General features: G+C 43.6%; 1 protein-coding gene across 1 annotated transcript in view; it reads left to right on the top strand.

Moving 5' to 3' along the window:
- The window catches only part of CCDC149 (coiled-coil domain containing 149), a 95,212-nt gene that overhangs the window by 16,942 nt on the left and 60,440 nt on the right, over positions 1-17,830 (top strand). The window contains exon 2 of the mRNA XM_058546821.1: positions 16,318-16,479. Coding sequence (XP_058402804.1) covers positions 16,318-16,479 — 162 coding nt within the window. The remainder of the gene's footprint in view (positions 1-16,317; positions 16,480-17,830) is intronic.

Raw genomic sequence — 17,830 nt, 5'->3', positions numbered from 1 at the left:
TGTTTTGACTGATGCTTGCATGGTCATATCTGGGATCTGAGCCCACCAGGCTTGGTAGGTCTTTCCCAAGTACTTGTTTTAACTACTTTAGTCTTGGCACCCTCCCATACAATGTGGACAGCAACCAGTCCTGATAATATCCATGAAGATGATGATTATGGATGATGATGATAAAGATAATCCCTCAGTAAATGCCAGCTCCATGCCAGTTACTGGGCTAAATACCTTGTTTCATTATTTCATTTAATCTTCTCACAAACCCTATGAAGGAGGTACAGTCGTGGTCCCCATTATACAGATAAGGGGTCTTAGGCTCAGCAAGAGATGGATGAATTTGCTCACGGTCATTTGGCTAGATGTGGCAGGGCAGGGGTTGGAATCCAGGAAAGTCTAACCTCCAAGCTCAGGTCTCACTTGGGATATGCCCTGCCCTCTGTATGCTTTTAGGTCTCTCTGCCTCTGTAATTTCCTCTCCTTTTGGAGTGGTCAGACTGATCACATATTTAGCAATTCGTCACAATGCTACTGTCTATAGTGATCCTGATTATCACTGAATTTTCTTTACTGAAAGAGCAATGCCCAAACTTTGACATTACCTGCATCAATGATGTCTGTGTGCCTTTCTCCAAGGAATTTTTTAAGTGTCAGGTCTTAATTCTGTACTTGCAGAAGAGTAAAGTGGAATAACCCATTTTATTGTCATTTAAATGCTCTCCTAATGAACAGTGATGACGGAGGTAGTGGTGGTGGTGGACGAATTAACTGTCAAGGAAAGCAATTAAATTTGTGCCCAATATTGCCTTGTGGTCCATTGGTGATGTGTAGCCAATGAGGATTTTGCCATCTTCCCTGAAAGCCATAATTAACTCAGGTCACCCAGGGGAGCCTTTCGCTAACAGAATCAACCCATTTGCATAGTTACCAGCCAGAGAAACAGACCTGGACAGAGTCGCCACCTTAAGAAATGTTTACAATTTAGTCTGGTCTCTGAAATCTCCGGTGATTTGAGTCACCAGGATTGCACGCCCACCCATGTTCCAGAATGAATCTCCACCTAACTTTTTGCTGTGGGGCTGAGTTCTGAACTGACAGTTCTTGTTGAGGAAAATTTCTCACTAATCAGTACTGCCTGGATTGGCGGAGAGACAGTAAGAACGACGAAGATGAAGTGCAGGAGCAAATTAACAGTGCTCAGAAAAATATGAGCAAGGCGTAGAGAGAGGGAAAAAACAGCTCCCAGCCAAAACTTCAGCTGGGGAGACCATCCTGTAGGCAGAAATTTGGGCCCAAGCAGCCCTTTAGCGATGACTCTGTGGTTCTCATCCAGAGAGAACCACTGGGGGAGCTGTAATGATCACGATTGGTTGAAATCTTGGCAGGTGGTGGTAAGAGCTCTGTTTACTTGGATAATTAAAATGGTGATGGATTTGCATGGCTGATTTCAAGATCTCTAGTCTACAGATGACTGCCTTTTGGGGGCAGACTGGGATGGAACACCTCCTTGCTGTAGAGCACCTGCACCTGACTCAAGTATCAGAGCGATGGGAGCCAAGGAGTAGTCCCACAAATGCTCCATCTTGAGTTGAATCTTCATCTTAAGCACTCTGGCCCTCTTGCGGAACTATTCATCCCAGTAGGGAGATCATATTTTTCAGAAAGGCAAGGTCTGCTGACAAACTTAGGAATGGAGATTGTTTTCTTTCTTTGAATAGGACTAAGTTCTTCTTCTTCTTCTTTTTTTTTTGTGAGGAAGATTAGCCCTGAGCTAACATCCGATGCTAATTCTCCTCTTTTTTTGAGGAAGACTGGCCCTGGGCTAACATCCGTGCCCATCTTCCTCTACTTTACATGGGACGCTGCCACAGCATGGCTTGACACGCAGTGCATCGGTGTGTGCCCGGGATCCGAACCTGTAAACCCTGGGCCACAGAAGCGGAGCGCGCGCACTTAACCACTACTCCACCATTCCGGCCCCTAGGACAAAGTTCTTTTGATTACTGTGATCATTAATAAGATTGGTGCCTTTAGAATTTAGTGAGTGCTTTTTTTTTTTTTTACATGCATTGTCTTATAGAATTCTTACGACTCTTCTGTGAGGGAGGCAGGGCACTGTGACAGAGAGGGCATGGAACAGGCCTGGGTTCAAATCCCACCTTTGTCACTTACAAGCAGCAGGATTTTTTTTTCTCTTTTACCTCCTAGAGCCTCAGTTTCTTCATCTGTAAAAGGGGGTCATAATGTCTACCTTTTGGGGTTGTGATGAGGATTAATGATTTATATACGTGAAATGCTGAATCATCTCTGCCTCCTGGTGTTCGGGGGCAGACCTGAGAAGTTAAGAGCTGATGGATGTGCAAGGGGAGCTGTAGCTCATCAATAGTGGGGGTTTGGGGTCTTTTTATGATTTCTTTTGAGACAAGGGGAAGATGAGCCACAGAAGTTTTATAGCTTTTAAAGACAGTTTGACCAAAATATTGTCCATGCTTTGCTGGCTTTTTACTACTACCCAGCCCACAAGAAAAGCCCTCTGCAAATGAATTGCATTTTTACCATATAATGAAGTAACCAGTGAATCTATCATTACATTCCACGTGTGACTGTTATATGTTATAATATGTCATTGCATACATGAGGGTTGGTGCTGTGGGCTGTTGCATGTAACCAGCATATCCAATGCCCCTGGCAACCTGGAGAGAAAAGAGAGACCCTCAGATGCATGGATAATTTTAGTGCCCCATTCTGAACACCTGATTTTTGAAACAAACCGGAACTGCATGCCCTGCCATTAGCTTCTCAGCTCGAGGCAAGGTTGGATCAGCCTAGCACTGGGAGAGAGCAAATTCACTCCAGGCAGCAATGACTTTTAAAAATATATGCTCTCTTCAGCAATTGAGAAGGGGTTTCCTAGCCCATTTATGGCCAACTAGAAGGAAAGCCAATCTTTTCCCCTTCCGTTTCCTCCTCATCTTTATAAACCTAAAAAGAGCAAGGGCACACTCATTGGAGAGTGTAGAGACTAAGATGGTGGGGAGAGGGAGGAAAGGAGAAGTGACGGGTGTGCAAAGATTGAAATAGATATTCAGGCGAACCTTCGTTATTCAAAACTTCACTTAACCAAGACTGTCAGTGAATTTCACATACCCCCCAGCTACTATAGTTCACATTATAAACTCTTCCAATTACCTGAAATCTCACTTAACTTAAATTTCAGCACGTCCCCGGGGGCATTCAAATAATCAAAGTTTGTCTGTCGCAAGTAATACTGGAGAAGGGAAGCTGCCATGGTGACTCTGGGAAAGACAGATCATAAAAAAAGTCATCGTAGAGAATGGCGTTAGAATCATTAAGTTACCAACTTGAAATTGCTGAAGTGTTATCTAAAAATTACAGAGGCGAACACAGATTTAGAAGAAGGCTGTGGAAATGCTCAGGGAGCTATACAACTGGGGACTGGGGTACAGACGCAGACAGGAGAGGCACCAGTGAGTTAGCCTTGCGTGGTTGGGATTGCTGCAGGCTGGAAGACTTCAGTACAATGAACGGCAGTGCGTGGTTAGCCCCACAGGGCATTTTGCTCTGTAGAATTTTGCCAAACTCGGACTGGCGAGATCAGGTGTATGTGTATCTCCAAGTGACAGTCCCATATGCCTGCCTCAAGTGGTGAATCTGCAAGACTTCAGAGAGTGAAGGTGGTGAAGGAAGTATATGCCCATATGATGTAAGGTAGTGTTCATTTAAAGTGCTAAAAATGGGGCTAGCTGGTGGCATAGCAGTTAAGTTCGCGCGCTCCGCTTTGGCGGCCCGGGGTTTGAAGGTTTGGATCCTGGGTGCACCTATGCACTGCTTGCCAAGCCATGCTGTGGCGGCATCCCATATAAAGTAGAGGAAGATGGGCACGGATGTTAGCCCAGGGCCAATCTGCCTCAGCAAAAAGAGGAGGATTGGCATCCGATGTTAGCTCAGGGCTAATCTTTCTCACATACACACGAAAAAAGTGCTAAAAATGAAGTTAAAATACCAATGCCATTTTGATAATTCTATAGGAGCTATCCTGTGGCCTCTTCATACATGTTGAGTTTATGTAACTGGACTTTTTTTCCTAAACATGATGCTGAAATGGGATTTAGAGATTTAGGCTTAATAATAAATTGATAGCTACCTTACTAAAATATATATATTACATGTATATATTGTATAATATATATAGAAACAGCTATATAGTATATATTTATATATATTTTATATATAACATATGTATGTATATATTTTTTCAGCTTAGTGGGAACTGAAACTTATTTATTTCCCAAATACTCTGAGCACTCACTCTGGGTCGGGAGCTGTGCTCGGCTTGGGAGATGCAGAGGTGAATGAGTCAGACCCTGGCAGCAAAGAGGCCTCAGTCTGGGGAGGTGGACAGGTGGGCAGGTGCTGTGATGCAGCGTGATGCTCTCATCAAAGTGTACCCAGAATGCCGTGCGGCCAATAGGAGCCAGCTGTTACTCTCCCTGGGGAGTGGCAGGGGACTTCCCAGACAGGGACTTGTGAGCTGGGTCCAGGATGGACAAGAAAAGAGAGAGGTGAGGGAGAGTGAGCATGGCGTAGCAGTAGGAGGGACTGATATTAACATGGGGGGCAGGAAAAGTCAGAGAGGTCAATTGTGGCCAGATAGTGATGGGCTCTTGTTTGCCAATCTCCTTAAAAGAGATATTTTTAAAAGAGTGGCAGGACCTGATTTATGGTTTTCAAAGGGACTGCAACCTGGACTAGACAGGTAGGGGGACAAGAGAAGGCTGTCGTGATGATCCTGGCCAGAGATCGCTCGGCAGGGCAAAGAAGGGGTTCCAGGAATGGAGGGAGGGGCTTACTTGAGGATGGAGAAGTTAAGGTGGTGGTTGAACACTACTTGCCTAAAGCTGCTTATTGGATAGGGGATAGGGAAGGAGGTATTCCTGGGTGGGGTAGGCAGTAACAGAGTAGAAAGTAGTTGGGGACCAGAGGAGGAAATAGCTCTAAGGGAAGAGTGAGTCAGCAGTTGAGAAGTTTCTAAATTATTCCTGAACAGGAACCCTTCAGCCACATGTGTTTATCATCACACTGAGAAGCCTTTCAGGATGAGCAGGCCATGTTCTTGCAGTGGCTAACGAGGGCTAGCCTGATCTCATCAGTAAGTCACCGAGGACCAGGAGTCACTGTTGGTGGAGAGGGTCACCTGGTGGAGAGGTCCCCTCCCTCACACCCCAGCTACCTTCATCTCTCCTAGCAGTTATCTGGCTGTAAAGCCATCCAAATAGTAATGTAGTATGTCAGATAGCCATTTAATTATTATGATCTTCCTTGTAGCAATTATGACTTGCTTTATTGTAGATAACAGTAAATGGGTAGATAAAAGCCACTTGGTGAAAACTGTGGGTTTGGGTTCTTAGGATGATGAGCATAAGGCTACCTTCATGGCGTTTGTGTGTGGGCATGAATGAACATCAACAAATGAGTTATGAGCTCTGTTTTAAAAATATAAATGAAATGCAATTCAAAAGAAATCTGTTTTTGAGAGGACAATAAAAATATTTCATGATGTCTAGTATACACGCCAAAAACTGGGTGTATTTTACCAAGTTTATTCCATTCACGTTTCACTGATTACCCAGTATACTTGTGTGTGGTTTTTTTCTTTTCTCCATTTGGTAGGTATATACCTCACTGCAGCCACGTACACCTTATCACTGTATATGTGTTTCTGTGCATGATTAATACAGGCTCAGAGGTTAATTAAAATAAAAGGAATTGTTGTTAAATGATGGTCATTTCTTTTTCAACATTTATTCATGAGCCACTGGAAGGGGAACCTGAGCAAGGCTGAAAAATAAGCTCAATAGAATGGATTCTACCTAGGTTAGTGTGGTGAACATTTGTTGTTTTCTTACATCCCAGCATTTATTTCTCTTTCTCAACAGCACCCCATTTTGGAGGGTGTTATCACTGGATACAGTCTGGAGGGATAGCAGACAGGCGTCCTGTCCTCCCCCAGGCAAAGGATGGCACGTGATCTGCTTTAGGTCAGTTGGAGACACTCCTGAGCAGAGAGACCAAGAAACTGAAATATAAGAGAATTCAGTTCTACACCATTTGATAGTCTCTGACCCAACCTTTCTTGGGCTGAAACCTGGTGGTACCTGGTCCTTTCTCCAGCCTCCAGAGTTGCCTCGCTGCCTACCTGTTTCTAAGTCTAACTCTCTATCCTCCTGGCAATTCTCTGAGTGCAAGTATCCTTCCAATACTTTCCTATGTTAGAGTGTCAGTTACTGTTGCTTACAACCAAAGGGTCCTAATTGATGTATGCAGAGAACAGTCTGGCTCTGCCGCTTATTACCTTTGTGATGAAGGATTAACTGACCTCTTTGAGCTTCAGTGTCCTCATCTCTACAATGGAGCTAATAAAACAACCTATTTCATAGGGCATCCATCTGGATTAAATATGATGTTTCAAATAGAGCATTTAACACAATTTGGAAAATGGTAATGTTCACTAAATAGTGGCTGCTACACTTTCTGTTATAATCAAATAAAAGTCTTCTTATCATTACTCCCAACAGTACCTAGCACAAAGTAGACATTCAAAAAATACTAATTTGTTTTCTCCTTCCCCTGTCCTAAAAACAGCCCCAGACCCTTCGTTCCTAGGGTAGAAAGGAGAGCAAAGGGGTCAGCTCCCTGGCCCCTATACTGCATATGAATTTGACAAGCAGAATTGCACCAGAATTACATGCAGAAAACGGAGGCATAGGAGAACCGAGTGTGTATCCCTTGGCCCCACCTGAGTGACCAGAAAGTGGGGCGTTTTCCTGTGGGTTGCCCCTCTCAGCTCAGCCGTTTGGAGTGTGGCTGGGCGGCCACGTGACCCACTCGCCCACGGATGTGATTCTGATACCAGCTGCCGTGGCGGAGGCTAAACCCATGCGTGCATCTGGTTGCCTGGGTAGCACCCTGCCTAACAATATTGCATTAGACAAGGTGATAACAGGCCCCACATTAAGAAACAGCAAGCCAGTATGTTCTTTGTAAGCCTGACAGATCAGATCAAACCACAGGATCCAGAGGCGTGTCTGCAAAGCGGGCCCTGAACCCCAACTGCCTTCCCCTCCCCTGTGAGCTTGCCAACAAATTCCACCCAAGCTGAACAGTCCAAGATAATTTACACCCCGTGAGGTCAGGACGAAATTGTCTTCCTAAAAGGATTCTGAATGTCACTCCCCTATTCAGAGAGCCTCGGGGCTCTGCTTGCTGGAAAAATAAAATCTGAACTCCTCAGCACCACTTCCAGGCCCTTTCTGAGCTGGCCACCATCGATCTCTCTTTCCAGCTTCACCTCACGCAGGTTTTATTCCCATCTCTCCACCGAGGCCAGCCCAGTGCATCCGCTCGCTGTTCCGACAAAACGTCTCCTGGCGTCTCACCTTTGTGCTTTGCTGTGGCTGCTTCCCTGCCTGGAGTATTGTTTTCCCATCACCACGACCTGTCACAACTTCATCTCTTCCCAGACAAAATGAACCCCTCTACCTCTTCTTCAGGATCCATTTCAAATGTTCATATATTCCTCCAACTCTTTGAGTACTTTCTTGGCCAAGCTGTGATCACTCTCCTGGTGATAAAAATAATAGTAATAATTAACACGCATACAGAACTTACTATTTTAAATGTTTTACATATACTAATTCTTTTAATTCTCGCATCAGCCCTATGAAGGTACTATAATTGTTCCGTTTAACAAATGGGGAAACTGAGGCATGGAGAGGCTAAGTAATTGATCACGTAGCTAGTGAGTGGCAAAGCCAAGATTTGAACTCAGGTGTTCTAGCTCCTTCTGCCATGCTCTCAACCACTACTCTGAACTGCTTTTCTTTGTGTTCTGGGAGCTTTGTCTCGCTTTATAGCATTTAGCATACTATAGTTAGTAACTATTAGTGAGTGATGACTAGGATGCTTATTATCATCTATTTTATTATAATAATTATTATTACTATAAAAAAAGTACCAGGCACCTATCTATTTATAAACTTATAAACCATCCCTAAGTTTATGGGGATTTATATTTCTCTATCCAGGAATGTGTGCCTTAACTTGGTAGTGTGGAGAGAGTGCTGAACTTGGAATGAGAAGAATCCTCCATTTAGGTTTTAGCTCTGGTTCCTACTAGCCAGCCTTGGACAAGTCAGTTCACCATTCTGAGTCCTGGTTTCCTCTTCTGTAGAATGAGGGGCCTGGCTTAGATGATTCCTGAGGTCTTCACTAGCTGTGTCTTTGAGAATCTGTAAAATGGGGATAATACCACATGTATCACAGGTACTTTGAAGCTACTTTGGAGTAAGATAATGTATGAAGTTTTCTCCTTCATTATATATATATCGAGCACCAGCTATGTATCATACATTGTTCTTAGTGCTGGGGATCTGGGATGAAAAAGCAAAGTCCTTGCTGCCATGGAGAGAGAGATGTTGAAAATAAACCAATAATTAGTTATATAACTCAAGGTCAAGTGGTAGTGCTATGAAGGAAAGTAACAGCATATGGGGTTGAGAGACTGGGTGGTGGCAGACAGGGACAGGCTTCCTGAGAAGGAGACATTACAACAGAGATTTGAATGAAGCCAGGGAATAAGCCATGCAATTCAAGGAGAGGGAATGGCAGTGCAAAGGCCCTGAGGTTGGAGTGGACTTGATGTGGTCAAAGACTAGCAAAGAAGCCAGTAGGAACTGAGAGCAGTGAACAAGGGTAAGTGGAAGGACTTTGGATTTTGTTTTAAATGTCATGGGAGGCCATGGGAGATTTTGAGTCACCACATGGCACCATCTGCTTTCGTCTAAAAAGCATCTGTCTCATTATTGTGTGGAAAATAGACTGTAGGTGGGTGGAAGCAGGAGGTGAAGGCCACAGTCCCATCAAGAGGTGATGGTGGCTTCAATGAGGGTGAAACTGGTGGAAGTGGGTGAGAAGTATTCAAATTCAATGTATCTTGTGAGGGTAGCACCCACAGGATTTGCTGATGAATTTATTGAGGGCTGGGAGAGAAAGAGAAGAGGCAGGGATGACTCCACAACTTTCATGGAAAACCAAACATGGTTTGTACCATTTACCAACTGAGAAGATTCGGAGAGGGGCAGGTTGGAGGGGATAGCAAGAGTTCAGTTTAAGATGCCTCCCAGATGTGCCGATGGAGGTACACAGGTGGATATCAGAGTAAGAAGTGCAGGTGAGGGGTCTGAGCTGGTGGTACCAATTTGGGCGAAATCAGCACAGGGATGACGTGAAAGCCACTGCACTATATGCCATCACTTTGATGGGGCGGTAGGGGTGGGATTAGAGTTAGCAAACAGAAGAGGGCTAGGGCCTGGGTCACAGTTTCCACAACTATGTGTGCAAGTGCTCTTTGCAAAATAAAGTATTTCATGCCTGCAATTCAGCTGGTGAAGACCCCAGTGTGGTGAACCAGCTGTCATCCGATGCTGGCTTAGCCAGAACTCATTGGGACGCGGTGATCAGGGCTGATCACTGAGCAGATCTGTAGGTGGCCTCTTGTGCCTCCGCCATTCCCCATGGAATACGTTGAAAAGGCCCCAGGAGGGTGGCCTGTCTTCCAAACAGGGCCTCAGAATACTAGGAATTAAAATGCACTGCTTTCAGCTACACAGTTACCTCTGAGAGTGTCTGTTAAAAATATGGTTTGACCCAAGAGAGGTAGTATGTGGAACTGCTCATAATTTATTTGATATTAATACAGAATCGCAAAAAGAGCCTGGAATTTGTAGTTAGAAGACCTAGTTTGAGGTGACAGTTGTTAGTTACGTGACCCCGGGAAAGACATTTAATCTCAGCTATTTTGTCTGTAAAATGGGAAAAACAGTTTTTGTCCCACTTGTCACATAGTGTTGACTATAAATGAGACAGTGTCTGTGAAAGTGTTTTGGTAGCTTTAAATGCTATAAAAATAACACCTTTAATTTAAAAAAGTTTACAGAGCCTCTTAGCACAGCACCTTTCGTTTCAAGTTCACAGTAACCTCAGCGAGGCGGGCAGAGCCAAGTATTAATTAATTAGAATTGTGCCTCAATCCCAAAAAGCTCCTCCGTTTAGCTTTTCCTCCCTACCCAGCACCCATCCCCCAGCCCCACTCTGCCTCTTTTGGTGACTTTCATTAAATATTTGTGGAATGAATGAATAAATGTGCAGAGCGGCTTATTAGAGAATAGTAGTTTTCAGACTTTTAAAATGACAGTCCAGGGACCGGTGCAGCGACATGGCGGTTAAGTGCTCGCGCTGGCTTCGGCGGCCCGGGGTTTGTGGGTTCGGATCCCAGGCTCACACTGACGCACTGCTTATCAGGCCACGCTGTGGCGGCGTCCCATATAACGTAGAGGAAGATGGGCACAGATGTTAGCCCAGGGCGGATCATCCTTGGCAAAAAGGCGAGGATTGGCATTGGATGTTAGCTCAGAGCTAGTCTTCCTCACCAAAAAAAAAAAAAAAAGAAAAAACAGACAGTGCATAATAAACGTGTGAAACTATGCACATATGTGTGTTTATTTCTACACACGTACTCAAAAAGCAATGTTTCATGAAGCAATACTTACCTTTACTGCTTAGGATGCATGCTGATAATTTCTGTTCTATTCTGTTTCTTTTTTTTTTTTTAAAGAAAATGAGGGTTGCAACTAAATTGATTTTGCTACCTAGAACTCACAACTTGGAAAACACTGTTATGGAATACGCTGGCAGCTGGGAACCTTATTCTTTGCAGGTGGGCAAGTCACTTGGGTTGTCTTCGAGGTTTATCCCAGCTCTGCATTTGATGCTAATTCTAAAGAATAAAGAAATTAAGAGGCTATGGGAAGAGGTGCATAGCATTATGGCAGCTTGAACCTTTACTGTATGTAACGTACTTTTAGTTTTTGTTGGCTTACATGAGGAAGTCGAAATCTAGTGACTGCTTAGGTTTTGGACAATTACTGTTTGGGAAAGGTTTGATTTTAGTCACACATATGTCATCGAGACTATGTAGAGATTTGTAAGGGTGACTTTCAAATAAAAGCCAGGTTCTCTGTCCAAAATCCTTGGGCCCCAGATGAGTTTCGGATGCAGGAGTTTTTACATCTGAAAGGAAATGCGATAAGCATACTGTATTTTCTGTATCACCCCCAGGAGAGTTGTGGGCAGCTGCCAGTGATCAAACACATTGATTTGTCTTCAGCAAATGTATGAATATTCACACTCAGTGGCATAAAGACCATAAAAACCCTCACATCAGCTGAGGTCGTGAAGGGCATAGGAACACGTTTTCAGTTTTCAGACTTTTGAGTTTCAGAAAATCCCATAAGGGATTGTGGAAATAAAATGTTGTTGTCCAGGTATCATGTTTTTCCTTTTCACAATCAACAGGACCATTTCCCCCTTTAGGAGATCAATGCTTGGCTCAGTGCCTAACACATAGAAGGCACCCAGAAAATATTTCTTGAATGAATGATTGAGACCAACTATGGCTTCTAGAAAACTCCTGTTACCACTGGACTGCTGCTTTGGAGAAAATAGCCCTCTAGTTTTATCTCATTTCTTGTAAGTGGATGGAAACCTTATTGCTTCCCCTTGGCTCCCGCACAAGGACCAGAGGGGAGAGATGCTTATGGGTTCCTTTATTTTTTTTCCTTCTTCCTTCAGGCCTTGATACTGAGGAAAGAGGATGCAGGCCCACTAGTTTTAGAGGGGGTGAGGTGAAGAGATAAAGATTTTACCTATTTGTTCTAGGTCTGAAAAGTAGCCAAACTCAAAATTGCCCTTTCTTAGCTTTCTTGTTCTGGGAATACCAACTTGATGTAGTAACCAACTCCATGAATATTCTGATTTTTTTTTTTGGCACAGAGTGCTTAGTTTGTCAGCAATTGGGATTTCACAGGCTTGGCTCTACAAAGATCTCAGTTCAAATTCTGGCTCTGCCAACCCCCTGGCACATTACATAAACTCTTTAAGTTTCACTTTCTCATTTAGAAAATGTACGTGATGACAACACACGGTAACCTCATTATGCTGTTGTGAGGATTAAAGGAGATCGTACCTAGAAAGGATTTGTCACAAAACTTTTGTTGTTGTTGTTGTTAATAGTAATAATGATGGTGATAATATTAATCCTCTTTTTCATTGTGGTGACTTAGCAGAAGCCCACACCAGGGGCAGATAGAATCTCCACCACTCTCCCTACCCTCGCATTCTTTGATATGGACTGTATTAGTCAGGCTGGGCTAAGTTATGCTCTGGTGACAAACACCCGCGCTCCCCCCTTCCCGCCCGCCCCACAACCTCTGTATCTAACACCACAAAAGTTTATTTCTGGATCGTGCACATTTCTCTGTGGACCCAGATGACTCTGCAGGGCAGTTCTGTGCTGTGTTGGCTCCACCCTCCAGGCTGTTTTGCTCTTAGGGCTCCTCCATAGCAACACATGTTTCCACAGCTGTTGCCGCTAGGGGAGGAGACAGCTTGGCGATTCGCACCTTCACTCTTGGGAGCTTCCACCCTGGACATGACTCATGTCTCTTCCAGTCCCATTTTACTGGATAAAGCAAGTTACATGGCTCTGCCTTACTCCAAAACAATGGGGAGGACAGTCCTGCCAAGTGCCTGGAAGGAAAGGAGAACTGGAAATGTTGGAGAGAGGTGCTACTGTCGACCGCACTCTGTTGTGAATGGCTATTGCAAACACAGCTTCGGCCCCAGCACCGTTCCCAACCAGGTGGCGATCCTGAAGCTCCTGCTATACAAAGATTCTGGAACTGCCATTGTCGCAGACGATCTTTGGAAATCATTGAGCTGGCTCTGACCTAGGGAACACAGAGGAAGTAATTTCTGTGTGCTTGAAGTGAGTCATACCTGCTGGACCCGAGCCCCTCACCCCCAGCGTTTTCCCAATACCCTTCACCCCCGCCATGATATTGGATAGTGGTGTTAACATTGTTCCTCAAGTTGGAGAGTACCCAGGAACTCCTGTTATTTTCCGAGTGAGGAAACAGAGGCCCAGGCAGTCTGTGTTTTTGTTCCCTGTGTTCTGTGGCTCTCCCAGGGTCCCAGTAGCTCATGGCCCATCACTAGACCCACGTCTGGGTGGAGGCCTCCCGGTTCTGCCTGGTGACTTTCTGCTGTCCACCTCGTCCATCATCTGCACTTGTTCATCCTCCTTTAGGAGCCAAAACATCCCGACCGCGGTAACTGGGCTTGTCTGGCTTTCTGTTCTATTTTTGGTCCCTTCTAAAGCTGAGGCTGGATCCATGCTTTGCTGGTTGTTCAGAGCTGCCAACAAGGGAGGATCTTCAGGACCTTTTTATTTCCTTCCAGATTTTTTGTTGTTTGTTTCCAATTGGAGGATATGGAACATTTTAACAGCTGCCGTCAGACAGACTAAACTATCACCATTTTAGAATGAGAGTGAGAAATTCCATGAGATTCACCCCTGCCATACACACACCTTCCAGAGTTCCTATTGATATTTTAATGAAACTCTGCATTTATAGGATCTTTGGCCAGACAGTAAAATACAGTTCATGCTTGTACTTGTGTAGAATCCCTCTGTGCTACAAAAAGGGGCACAGACACCCCCGGAATGGCTCTGAGACTATGCCTTGCCCCTGAACTTGTGAGCTACTGTCACAAGTGCTACAGTCACAATGCGCCTATCAGTGTCTCCAGACTATTGTAACTGGTTCTAACTTTTGAGACACCATGAAACTTGAGGCCTCCAGAGCCTGGGTTTTCAAAGTGTGGATTGAGTAAGAATCACCCGTGCTGTGTGCTAACAATGCAGATTCCTGAGCCGGCCACCAGAGATTCTGATTCAGGGAGTCTGGGCAGGGGCCCAGGAATCGGCATTTTCACAAGCATCCCACCCAAGATGATGCAGAGCAGTGTTTCCTCAGTTACCTTGTTGATGCTGCCTCACCAGGGTGGGGAGACCACAGGGGAGGCATCCCACCTTCGGCCAGGGCAGCACCGCTTTGAGCCATTGTAGAAATGAGGCTTCAGTCTAAGGTTTGTTCTACTGATAAAAACAGACATAAAATATTTGAGTAAAAATTTTTAGAATTTTTTACTGCAGAAGAAAGAGCAGTCCAGCAGTGGCTTTCTAAAAACCACCCTTTTCTTGGTGTGGCTTCATCTTCTATACAGCATGTGTTTGCTTTCTGACCCTTTGGTGGAGTTAATATAATTATCCTGTTTTCATGCCCGAGGGGGAACTGAACTGCAGCGATTCTGCTCCTCAAATCCCAGGTCACTGGGTCTTGGCAGAGGCCTCTGTGTCAGTTTTCTGCCAGGTACCTTAGACCCAAGGGAGGAGAGGCCTATTACTGCCTTTCAGAGCTCCCGAGGCCCCATTTGGAGCAGGCCTTGGGAGAGAAATGGCTTCTCTCTTGGACTCTAATGGATTGCAGTTGAAGGTCAGGAATTTGCATTTCCACTTAGCCAATACGTGGTGGCCCTTACCTGTTCCCTTTCAGTAGGCTGGATGTTGCATCTAATCTGCCTACCGCACTTGACAAGGTCTCCAAGTGATCGGGATTTTTTTCCCCAAAGTCGGAAGGCTCTGAGAGTCAGGGGGGCCTCGTATTTGGATCTGATAAATTGAAGGGACAAAGGTGGCCATCTTGTATCACTGGTACTAAGAGCACTGACACCCCAGGCTGCTGATCATGGGTGAAGACCTGAAGGCACAGGGGCAGATGTGTTAAATTGTGTGTAAATGGTATTTTTTCCTGTGAGGTCTCAATATCTCCCTTAGGACCTTGCAGCTGATGGTTTTGAGCCACTCTCCTCTGATATTTACTCGTTGGGGATTTTACTCTTGGGAAATCGCTGTGGCAACAGAACTGTTTTGCCTCCATGAAGACGATGTCACAGTCTTAAAATCCAGGATGTTTTAAGGCAGGATTCCAACCTCATTACTGCCAGGCATAACATTCATCCAAGGTGGAAGTGTCCTCTCTTAGAACTCAAATCTGTCTCAGAATGGCTTTTCTTTCCCCTTTGTTTTTGAAGCTAAGCAATTACATTTTTTTTTTTAAGAAAAAAAAATTGTGCTAATGCACAAAACTCTCTTTTTTGCCTTTCATTTATTTGAAATTGAACTTAACAAAGTCAGTTCCAAGCAAGCACTATATATGAGTAATGCTTTTTGTCCATAAAAGAGCATTGACTCGAATGGTATGGGAGCGCTGATTCTCTCTGCTTTGTGTGAGCGTCCACAATGACAAAGTGCTCATGTCAGAGTGTATAATGAAACTATAAATTGTTTTCATAAATGCTCTGAATTTGGTCTTTTACGGGGCAAATTCAAAAGGTATTTAGTGCCACATTTCAGATATGTGAATAACACCAGAGGGTGCAATATATCCAATGAAAGTAGGGTCCCAGTCGGGCTCACAGTGGCCCATGTGGTGGGTGATCGTCAAGTGAGGGTGGTTCAGGTTGGGTAGAGGGGAGAAGGAAGGAGGAAGATATCCTGTAACTCTGAGGAAGAGTTCCAGCTAGGTACACCCAACTGTTCTGGGCTAATTCAAGGTGTGGCTAAAATACATAGCTCCTATAATCCGTCTCTGAGTGGTAGGTGCCTGTATTGGAATCAAGTTGTGCGTATTTTGGCCAAGTGCGTGAACAAAAATTCTCAAGTGAGAAAACGTCTGCTGGGTTGCATGGGCGGGTGCAATCTATTGCAGTGATTTAAGGTTCATTAAATTATATTTAATAAGATTTTTTGTATTTTTTAATTATAGAAGCCATATGGGTTTATTCTAGAAAATTGAGAAAACACAGAAAAGCATGAAGAATAAAATAAAAAAACACATGCAAATAATTTTGCTACCGAGAGGTAATTGCTAGTAATATAAAAAATTTTTATTAAATATCTTTCTGTGTATATCATTTTATCTTATCTAGATTTAGAAACCCTTTTTAAACAAAATTGGGGTCCAGCTGTCTATTTATTTATGTAATTTTTAAAAAGTATTCTACTGTTTTACTTGTTTGTCAATTAAATTATTTTATCTGTCCTAGTTTGCCAAAGTTCATGAAGGTCCAAGGTTTTGGTTCTGTCATGAGGGGAATAAGTCAGGTACCGGAGCAGACTTTAGGTACATATGTCATTCACTAAGGAATGTCTCTGGGTGTATGATCTCTAAAAACAAAAAAAGGCAACAAGACAAACCAGTCCAGGGTGGGTTAATGCAATGCGTGTTATATGGAGGCCGGTTGACCTTTCTGACTAGTCGTTTCCATTTGTTGGCTTTGCAGTACCTAGTGTGTAAAAGGAAGCTAGAGAGCAAAAAGGAAGCCCTGCTGATCCTGTCCAAGGAGCTGGACACATGCCAGCAGGAAAGGGACCAGTACAAACTCATGGCCAACCAGCTCCGAGAACGCCACCAGTCCCTGAAGAAGAAATACCGGGAGCTGATCGTACGTGTTAACGTCACGGTGACGTTCTTACTCCCTCATTGAGATAGAAAGAGGGGATTTTTACATGCTGTGTCTGCAAAAAAGGATTGAATCCAAACAGTTCCAAAGTGGAAAAATTAAGAAGTGAAGGTTGTCACTCCTGTTTCCTCCACAAGCCAGTGCCACTCGCTAGTCGAGATGTATATGCTTCCAGGCTGCTTGCTCGGGCACCTGTGAAATATACACATGTACGTGTGTGTTCGTGTGTGCCTCTTTACTGATTAACCTATTTATATGGAGTTTTTTAAGAGGATTCGTCTGCACTGTCTAATACAGAAGCCACCAGCCACGTGTGGTTATTTAAATTTCATTTTAAATTAATTAGGATTAAATAGAATTGAAAACTCAGGTTTTCATCTCATTTATCACGTTTCATGGGCTCCATCACCCTAGGTGGCTGGGGGCTACTGTAGTGGACAGTTAGCTATAGGAGATTTCTATCACTGCAGAGAGTTTTATTGGACAGCATTGTATAAATCTTGTTCTACAAGTTACTTTTGTCACTCAGCACTTTATTTTGGACATCTCTCTAGGCCATACATAGAAATTTGATTTGTTTTTAAGAATAGTTGCATAGTAATATTTCCATATTTTTCTTTAACTTTCCCTTATCCTGGGCGTTTAGATTTTTTCTAGATTTTCATATGGTAAGATTTTTAAGGATGCAAATTATACTGAAATGGAGGATACCAACTGCATACTGCTATTTTGCATTCTTGCTCCATTTTTCCTCACTGATGCAATCTCTTTTTTAAGTGCTGACACTATTGCTAACATTTAACCATCTGTGCCGGGATCATTGAACTGACCTGGAACAGAAATAGAGTAGAAAGATTCCTCAGGTTAAAATAGCGTTGACCTCTATGTAGACTGCATCAGATAGAAGAATACTCGTCTACTGAGCATTTACTCGTTCACCTGAGATATTTGCATTCCCAGATGGCACACAAAGGAGAGGAATTGAAGTTTTAAGACAAAAAGTCTGATAGGACTGGAAGTTGTCAGTTAATTTTCTTTTATTTTGAGCATATCCTCCTATCCCCACCCCCCAAAATTATTTTGCCGATAGGAAAGACTCAAGTTGTGTGTGTGTCCGTCCATTACTATTTCTTTGGATCTAACTATTTAAAAGAAGACCTCAACTCAAACCAAATGAAATATTTTTTCAGTTTAGGCTCTGCTCAAAAAGAATTTTGATAAATCCAATTTATTTATTTATTTAGGTTCACATAGTTTTAGAAAGTATATCCGTTTGGTCCTAATTGAAACTGATTCCCTAGAGGTTTTCCCAAAGTAACTCTGGTTCAGTTTA

This window comes from Diceros bicornis, chromosome 8 (assembly GCF_020826845.1).
Source record: "Diceros bicornis minor isolate mBicDic1 chromosome 8, mDicBic1.mat.cur, whole genome shotgun sequence".
NCBI classification, from domain to species: Eukaryota; Metazoa; Chordata; class Mammalia; order Perissodactyla; family Rhinocerotidae; genus Diceros; species Diceros bicornis.
This window is presented reverse-complemented; position numbering and strand designations above follow the sequence as displayed.